Source organism: Babylonia areolata, chromosome 4, assembly GCF_041734735.1.
Source record: "Babylonia areolata isolate BAREFJ2019XMU chromosome 4, ASM4173473v1, whole genome shotgun sequence".
Classification (NCBI taxonomy): domain Eukaryota; kingdom Metazoa; phylum Mollusca; class Gastropoda; order Neogastropoda; family Buccinidae; genus Babylonia; species Babylonia areolata.
Window position 1 is genome coordinate 26,855,702 of NC_134879.1, and position 10,000 is coordinate 26,865,701.

Genomic DNA, 10,000 nt, shown 5'->3' on the forward strand with positions numbered 1-10,000 from the left:
TTATGCAGGGTGGCATGCTGGAAACGTTTTACTAATGATTATTAGATGACTCCTGTTGTACAGAGTAATTCACGCGGCAGGTCAGTTGAGAACCCATCTGACCAAGGACTTTGTCACTGCCTGGTCGTAATCTTCAACACGCTAAACCCTGCACAGATCACAGACCCCTCTCGTCCCCAGCCAGTATCATACTCTCCCTCCCTTCCCCCCCCCCCCCCCCCCTGCTCCCCCCTTAGCAGGCCAACACCACCTTGGCGAATGTTGTTGTTTTTTTAACTTCAATTATGATTTTAGATCCGGAAGCCATCAATCAGAATGTCATTACACTCTCAGCCAGCATGAATTTTCAGTACGTCAGTGTCGACCTATTAGGGACAAATTCACTCGGGCACAAAAAAATTGTCGATGTATGCGAGGTGTCTACTTAAACGAGGTCGAGTTAAGCGAGGAAATTTTATTGAGAAAAGGAAGGCTCCTTGGCCAGGGCCAAATAATTGTGTTGACTGGCGTGATGTGACAACTTAAGTGCGGTCGACTTGAGCGAAGACGACTTATGACGGTATGCATCATTGTTTCTTTTAAAATTGAATATGATGAGGAGGATAAATGTGTTCACTTCTATTGTTTGTACAGCTGAAGCAGCAATGTCCGTTTTAATGTGAAGGCTGTTATAAACCTTGCCCCTTCTCTTCAAAGTTCCCACGTATACATTTATAGCGAAAAATGCTTAAAATGAACGCAGTAACCTTTCCATGTTACTGGGCATGGATTTTTGCGGATTTTTCACGGGATCAATTTTGGACCCTGTTCTATTTGTGTGCAAAGTATGAAATCTATATTTTTTTCCACTCCAGTCTATGATTACACTAAAACTATGGTGGGCTTTTTCAGGAAGATTTAAAAGGGAGAGGTAAAACACAGAGCTGCAGACAGATTAGACCTTCATCAGCATTATCAGTATATATATGATGTTTGTGTGCGTGTGCGTGTGTGTGTGTGTGTGTGTGTTCGAGTGTGTGTTTGTGTGTGTTTATTTGAACGTGTGTGTGTGTTTGAGTGTTTGTGTGTGTGTGTGTGTGTGTGTGTGTGTGTGTGTGTGTGTGTGTGTGTGTGTGTGTGTGTGTGTTCGAGTGTGTGTTCGAGTGTGTGTTTATTTGAACGTGTGTGTGTGTTTGAGTGTTTGTGTGTGTGTGTGTGTGTGTGTGTGTGTGTGTGTGTGTGTGTGTGTGTGTGTTTGAATATGAGTGTGTGTGTGTGTGTGTGAGGGGGGGGGGGTCATAGTTCTAACCAAGGCACTCACATCCTCCCTCTCTGCTTCTTCCCCTCCCACAGCGTCCCTTACCGCCGTGTCCTGAAGGAGTGGAAGGAGGAGGAGGAGGAGGAGGTCCATCATCGTCGTCGTCGCACCCGGCTCTGCCCCGCCAGCTGCACTCCTACACCTACAACCCCCGCCACCACCATCACCACCACCACCAGCACGGCCCCGGGGATCGGGGTCACGACGACCCCCAGACCTTCCACCTCCACCTCTGCCCCCTCAGCCGGCGGGCGGCTTACCGCGCCATGGAACCCGGCCAGGACCAGCACCCCACCTCGGCGGTGGGGGTTGGGGAGCCCCCGCACCACTACGACTACATCTCCGACACGGACTCGCTGCGCTACCGGGGCAGCGGCAGTGTCCATGACTACACCTACTGCACGTGCGACCACAGCGAAGGGGGTGGCAGCAGCGTGGCGGCCGAGTGCGACAACAACAGCACCACCACCAGCGCCACGCCGAGACAGTCGGAGGGCTACTACAGCGACCACGATCTGGCCGGTAGCAGCAGCAACAGCAAACAGCAGCAGCACGAGATCTCCAAGCCCCACCCCAAGTACCCGGAGAAGGCGGTCAGCGGGAAGCCGTTTGGTGGTGGTGGTCTGAACAACAACGATCACGAGGCCTGTGCCATGTTACGTGGGGGATGTCGTGACGGGGACGGGGACGGTGGCGGCAGGGGAGGAGAAGAAGGCTTCGTTCCGGGCGTGCACGGTCTGCACGGTCAGATTCCCGGGGTGGACGGCCGACATTGTCCTGTCGTTCCTGTGCTGCCTCCTTCAGAAGGAGGAGGAGGGTACCCCCCGGGTCTCCTTCCTCCCACAGACCCGGCACTGGGGGGTGTGCCTGCGGTCCCCAGGTACCACGGAAGACATTACCCTGCGGTGCTTCCGGCAGGCCATGGTGTCTTTGTCGCGGACCTCCCCGTCACCACCACCACCACTTCCACACCACAGAGCACCGGCAGTGTGCCCAGGAGTCAAGCTCCTCCTCCTCCTCCTCCTTCTCATCCTCCACCAGCAGGTGTCCCTGTGCAGGACCCCCCTCACAGACTGGCCCCGGCAGGCTTCCCCCTGGACAGGACTCGCATTCCTCTGCACAGCGTGAACAGCTACGAGGTGCCCGTGGACGGAATACCGCCCACCACGGACAGAACGCGCATCCCTCTCCACAGCATGAACAGCTACGAGACCCCGGTCAGTCGACACGGCGCGCACATGCTCCCCCCTTCTTCTTTCAACAACGGCCTGACTCGTGGAGGTGGTGGTGACGGTGGTGGTGGTGGTGGTGACGGTGGTTCCAGAGGCGGCGGGGGGACGCTGAGGTTCGTGAACGCCCCCCAGGAGGACAGCAGTGCAGTGAGCAGCGGTCCTCATCCTCATCATCATGACCACCTCCACCACCACCAGCACCCCACACTCCCCGTGGACCCGGCGGCTCCCAGAGCCAACGCTCTGGCCGTCCACCCTCAGTACTTCACGGAGTACTTTGATGCCAGCACTTCTTCCGTGTGACGCGGTTTGTTTGTGGTGAACCTGTATGTGTGGAGTTTTCCTGTCGCGGCCTTTGTTAACTTAAAGAGCTGTACATTTGGAGAAGAAGAGGAAGAAGGTTAGCAAAGCGGTGATCTTGATATGATCGCGCAAGAGCACAGGCGCGCTCACACACACACACACACACACACACACACACACACACACACACACACACACACACACACACACACACACACACACACACACACACACACACACACACACACACACACACACACACACACACATTTCAAAGAATGCTAAAGATAAAACCAGGACGCGTGGAAAAAAACTTCGATTTTTCAATGCTGCTTGAAGAGATCCAAGACAAGAGTGTTCAAACAGACACATCGACTTGTGTGTGGAACAACCTGACCGATACACACCGACAGCTTCAGTGTGGACAATACATTGCCACTGTGCTTTTGTGGCGTCAGACAAACGTTCGTACAGCGTGTTACCGCTCTGCCTTTTTGCTGCATGCCAAACCTGTAGAGAAGACTGCGCTGTTCTCAGGGGATTTCGCAACGACACTGGTGGACCTGACCCGTCACACATATCGCCTGTAGAAGCTGCTTGTGTCTCTTCTGTTCATTCCAATGTAGGATAATCTGGTGTCTTGAAAAAATCATGTCGGCCTGGCTTTTTCTGTTGATGACGTTACTCTGGAAAGTCTCGTTGTGTCCACCCAAAGGAGGAAAAGTCAAGCCATCCATTGCGCAAATTCACGTCATCAGTTGCAGCCAGAGTAGGGGGGGGGATGGTTGGGGGCAGGGGGGGGGGGACATATTCACGGGAAAATGTTCGCTTTGTTGGTTGTCGATTTGTGTGAAAATGGACTGAACTTCCTGTCAGTGAAAGTACTCTCAAAAGGAATGAACACAGTTGGTATGTTTGTCTTCCCATTATTCCCTGTCCCTTGCAAAGGATGCACTGAGCATTATTCGATGCCAAAGAAGTAATAATGGTGCTTGATACAGTTTATTGTACGGTTAGCTTGCATCGTAACTGTACGGTTTTGGTTTTGTCTTTTTTTTTTTCAAACTCAGAAAATTAATCAAGTTAAGAAACCGCCTTCATGTTCTTGTTGCTGTGTGTAATTGCGGACGTTTGACTGTGCATTGGACATGTAAATGGTTGTACCTCTACCATCAGAATGTCTGGATGGGTGCTTGTTCTCCTCTGCTGTGGTCATGGATTTGTGTCACCCTTTACAACCTGGCAGTTCTTTCGTTGACTACTTGAGAAACTTTCCTGTGAATAGAGGTTACAATCAACAATGTTGAATTTTCGAACCATGTTGCGATGGCGAGATTTTTCTTTCAACGTAACAGTCAGAATTCATGCTCACGTTCTTCGTTTTGTCACCGAGACAGGAGTGACAGGATGCAGGAGATGGGGGTGCACTGTGTGTTGTCACATAGCCGCCTCATGCCACTGAAGAAGGCGTTCCAGTCCAAGTGGAAAAGTTTGGGTTGTAACGTTACGGTGTAAAATTCACGCTTGTTTCACCTCACCATCGGCCAAAACGCACAATGCTGACTGACGGATCTCCGCTTCCAACCGAAACACTTCCGTCACAACAGAATGCAGGACAATGGCTAATGTCTCCTTTTGTGTCAGAGTTGGCAGAGTGACAGTGTCAGACTACCAGCCGTGAATTAAGTTCATCGAACTAAGTAACATGTCTAGTACTTAAACATACAGGAAGGGGGTTGTTGCACGTGAATGTTTGTAAATAAGTTGCAGCTTTTGAGTGAAGTCCCCTGGAAGCGGTCTGTTGTTCCGTATGCTGAAGACTGTGGATGCTTTACCGCCGTTTGTTATCACCCGTTTTATGGGAAAAACGGAATCTGGAGGAATTATCGTCATCCTTGTTGGCAGAGCTCCAACTCTCCCTGTTTTGCCAGTGCACATGCACCGACATTCAGAAGCGAAACCAGATTGCCGCGTCACTTTCGGTCTTGAAATTAAGGGGAACAAATCTCGTCAGTATTCTTCAATCATTTACCTATATTGATTGACCACCCCCACCCCCGTCCTTCCACTGAAACTGACGGTCAGGTAGTACACTTATACCTTACTTTCGAAGTAATATTATATTGATTATGCGATGGACAGTGCTGATGCTTATGTGCATTTCTGTTACAGTATGGAAGTAATTAACCAAAATAATTCGCATATTATCTACAATAAATGCGCATATTAATGCATTATTATAAACAGTACAGTTTTTAACCAAACTTTGTTGTTTTTTAACCTCAGCAACCCAGATAAAAATACAACAGATAATCAGCATATGCAGTTACGCGCAAAGCGTTTTTTGCGATCTGTTAGGACACCCCTGACTTCATCGTAGAGACGGACAATTGTTAACAGCAGAATTGTTCTTCAGAACACGTGTTCTTCACGTTAGGAACATTGTAAACAGTGTAAGAGACCTGGAGCCAGTTGCATTGCTCTGACGGAAGAGCCTAGTATGGTCGTAACCCGCTACTAACAGTGTGTAGTATGGAACTGACCAATGGCGTAGTTCGGTCAACGCAGGTATATAGTCACATGTAACTGTCAAAAAGTTAGAACCAAGTAATGCAACTGGCACCTGGACGGGGGATTAGAGGGAGAGGGGGGGGGCGGCAGAATTATTCCTGTCTTCTTTGGCGTCTTACCGAGAGGAGCACAGATTTGGGGATACTTTCATCATTCATGATTATCTTTGAGGACGAGGACATAGAGGAGTGATGGCCTAGAGGTAACGCGTCCGCCTAGGAAGCAAGAGAATCTGAGCGCGCTGGTTCGAATCACGGCTTAGCCGCCGATATTTTCTCCCCCTCCACTAGACCTTGAGTGGTGGTCTGGACGCTAGTCATTCGGATGATACGATAAACCGAGGCCCCGTGTGCAGCATGCGCTTAGCGCACGTAAAAGAACCCACGGCAACAAAGGGTTATTCCTGGCAAAATTGTGTAGAAAAATCCACTTCGATAGGAAAAACAAATAAAAGTGCACGCAGGAAAAAATACCCAAAAAAAAGGGGGGGGGGGGAGCGCTGTAGTATAGCGACGCGCTCTCCCTGGGGAGAGCAGCCCGAATTTCACACAGAGAAATCTGTTGTGATAAAAAGAAATACAAATAAAAATAGTGAGGGAGTGCCGAGGGGAGTCCATGTCGGCTTGAGCCTCCTGGACACAGCCCTTCCTTTCAGCGCTAGTCGTGTGTCCTGGCATCACACAGGACGGTCAGATACAGGCACGTGCAGAGTTAGTCTGGAAAAAAACAAAACCTGAGCAGCCCTGTAAATAAGACACAGTAATGGGAAGAGGCTTGACAGCGTAGTCCAGGTATTCCCCCCTCCCCCCATAGCGTTGAACTCTGATATATCAGGATTGAAAAGATCCCACAATGAGATATCAAAACCACTAGAGAGCTCGACTGCCAAGTTTCCTAATCTTCAGGTCTTGATTTGACTTTTAAACGCTGTAGCAGTACGATTGGTGGCTTAAGCTTGTTCATGATATTCCCAATAAAATTTGTAAAAAAAAAAAAAGAAAAAAAAAAGAAAAGAGAAGAAATTATTAATAATAATGATGAGATGATGTGTGATATGTGGTAACGTATTCTTAACGTAATGTGGTTACGGATCGGATAACGTTATTGTGATGGAAACACTTTGACATGATGTGTAATTCCTTTGTGTTCGCTTTTGTTGCGATGGTGTTGTTGATAGAGTTTGGTGACCTGTGTGTGTGTTCGCTCGCGCGCGCGCGCGAGCGAGCGCGCGTGCTTGTGAATGTGCGTGTGTGTGTGTGTGTGTGTGTGCGTGTGTGGTGTGTGTGCATGCGTGCTTGTGAATGTGTGTGTGTGTGTGTGTGTCGGGATGGGGTGATGTATGTTCACGTGTGTGTGTGTATGATTCTGTGTGTGTGTGTGTGTGTGTGTGTGTGTGTGTGCAAGCAACAACATACATATGATATGATATATAGTTTGTGAACCCTTTACATCTTGTTTTCCAATGTACACGGCCATTCCACTTTCAGGCAGATAAGGAGAGAGAGAGAGAGACAGAGACAGGGACAGGGAGAAACAGACAAAACAAAAACACACAGAGAATAAAGAATAAAGAGAGTAAAACAGAGAGAGATAGAGGTGGGGGAGGAGGAAGGGAGGGAGAGCGAGAGAAGCTGAGAGAGAAGAGAGAAGTGAATTACCTGCTGTATTTTCAAATGGACATGGAAAGATAAACAATGCTTTGACATGGAAAAGTTGCGGGGTACGGGGTGGATATGGGAAGAAGTGACTGTGTGTTTCAGGGAATGGATGTGTGGGGAGGGGGGGGGGAGGAGGGGGGCGTGGGGCTTTGCGGGATAGGGTGGGGGTGTGGAGGTAGAGCCGTCGTTGAGAGGTTGGTGGAGTTAATTTTGGTAGAAATGAAATTTATGATATTCCTTGTACTTGGGAGAGCTTCAGAATCGACACTCCCACAACACCATCGAGCAATGTATGATGCTCGGTCGATCTGAAGTGGTGTGGGATTTCTCTCGGAAAGTTTGCAATAAAAATGATACGGAATTCTGATGAGTGTGTGTGTGTGTGTATGTGTGTGTGTGTGTGTGTGTGTGTGTGTGTGTGTGTGTGTGTGTGTGTGTGTGTGTGTGTGTGTGTGAGCGGTCTCACTATTTGTCTGAATCTCAACACCATCTCTCTGTCTCTCTCGTTATGTCACTTCTCTCTCTCTCTCTGTCTCTCTCTCTCTCTCTCTGTATCTCTCTCTGTGTCTCTTTGTCTCTGTCTCTGTCTCTTTCTCTGTCTGTCTCTGTCTCTATCTCTCTCTCTCTCTCTCTCTCACACACACACACACACACACACACACACACACACACACACACATTCATATTCGTATTTTGCGTGCTTGCGCGTGTGCATATGTGTTTGGTTGGAGTAGGTAACGGTATGGATGAGTGCTTGGTGAAGCAATCGTCACACACACACACACACACACACACACACACACACACACCACTACTACCACCACCTCGCGTGCATGACTGACAAGACAATCCCGTAACTCCCATATCGTCACTCCGTCCATTGCAAGTCTCTGGGCAACATGATGATGATGATGAATCAAACGCCAAGGAAAGAACCCCCATTCAAGGACAAAGAGAAAAGGACTAGGGGAAAATAAAGATCAACAAGAGAGGCAAGGCCTTCAAGACTCACTTGTGATACACTTTAAAAAAAAATCTAATCGTTAAAATGTGTTCTGTATTTGTTATTATAAAGCTTCGCGTTAAATAAAAAAAAGAAAAAAAAGTCCTAACCAGATTCGAATTAAGTCCCCTAGCATTAATTACAGAGTAATTTCCCTTTTTTACTATCTGCACCAAAACGTTTGCAAAATAAATAAAACTTCCATGCTTAGCAAAAGAAGTTCCTGTTTGAACAAAAAATGATAATAATGACTGCTCTTGTTGTTGTGTCAGAATATCAGATCAAAGTGCCAAGTTTAGAGAATACAAAAAATATAAATATAACAGTAAATGCAGTTTGCATATAATTAGGCTTCATTATTTATTTTTTGTGCCCATCCCAGAGGTGCAATATTGTTTTAAACAAGATGACTGGAAAGAACTGAATTTTTCCTATTTTTATGCCTAATTTGGTGTCAACTGACAAAGTATGTGCAGAGAAAATGTCAATGTTAAAGTTTACCACGGACACACACACACACACACACACACACACACACACACACACAGACAACCGAACACCGGGTTAAAACATAGACTCACTTTGTTTACACAAGTGAGTCAAAAACACCAAGTGTATAACAACCAGGGAAACAGACCAGAGGAAAACACTAAGGTAAAAAGATAAAAGGAAATTTGGGGAGAAGGTTTGTATTTGTTTTTGCCACAACAGATTTCTCTGTGTGAAATTCGGGCTGCTCTCCTCAGGGAGAGCACGTCACTAGACCACAGCACCACCTTTTTTTTTCTTTTTTTTCCCCTGTGGGTGGTTTTATTTGTTTTTCCTATCGAAGTGGGTTTTTCTACACAATCTTGCCAGGAACAACCCTTTTGTTGCCGTGGGTTCTTTTACGTGCGCTTAGTGCATGCTGCACACGGGACCTCGGTTTATCGTCTCATCCGAATGACTAGCGTCCAGACCACCACTCAAGGTCTAGTGGAGGGGGAGAAAATATCAGCGGCTGAGCCGTGATTCGAACCATCGCGCTCAGATTCTCTCGCTTCCTAGGTGGGCGCGTTACCTCTAGGCCATCACACCACGTAAATGTTCTCCATCACTCACCACTTTGTCCTCTTTCAAAACAAGTGTAAAATGTGCCTGTTTTCTAAACACGGCCTGTGGCTGTGACGAAGCATAGTTGTAGGTCTGTTTGTATCCCTCACTCCCCATCACAACTTAAGTGCAGTGATGGCCTAGAGGTAACGCGTCCGCCTAGGAAGCGAAAGAATCTGAGCGCGCTGGTTCGAATCACGGCTCAGCCGCCGATACTTTCTCCCCCCTCCACTAGACCTTGAGTGATGGTCTGGACGCTAGTCATTCGGATGAGACGATAAACCGAGGTCCCGTGTGCAGCATGCACTTAGCGCACGTAAAAGAACCCACGGCAACAAAAGGGTTGGTCCTGGCAAAATTGTGTAGAAAAATCCACTTCGATAGGAAAAACAAATAAAAGTGCACGCAGGAAAAAAAATACAAAAAATGGGTGGCGCTGTAGTGTAGCGACGCGCTCTCCCTGGGGAGAGCAGCCGGAATTTCACACAGAGAAATCTGTTGTGATAAAAAAGAGAAATACAATACAATACAATACATCGCTGACTTGAATCCTTGATTTGGAAGCATACAGCTCCATGACTCAATGAGGATATCAAATTCTATGTACATTTCCTTCCCCCCGCCCCCCAGCCCCCCCCCCCCCCCCCCCCCCCCTTTTTTTTCTTTTTCTTTTTTTTTAAATCTGGCGTTTTCTGCTTGAGGAAGAGGGACTGATTTACAGTGAGAGAGCATAAATGATTAAATGCGATCCATTTATTACTGTGGATAACATAAAAAATAAAAAAAATACCTTGGTCCCCACCCCCTCACTCCCCCCATCACCCCCAAAATTTGATGCCATGTA

At 47.7% G+C, this 10,000-nt stretch overlaps 1 protein-coding gene across 1 annotated transcript in view; it reads left to right on the forward strand.

Annotated features, from left to right (window-relative positions):
• The window catches only part of LOC143281422 (uncharacterized), a 59,482-nt gene extending 56,443 nt beyond the window's left edge, over positions 1 to 3,039 (forward strand). The window contains exon 5 of the mRNA XM_076586631.1: positions 1,333 to 3,039. Coding sequence (XP_076442746.1) covers positions 1,333 to 2,832 — 1,500 coding nt within the window. The 3' untranslated portion in view covers positions 2,833 to 3,039. The remainder of the gene's footprint in view (positions 1 to 1,332) is intronic.
• Positions 3,040 to 10,000: the final 6,961 nt, after the last annotated feature.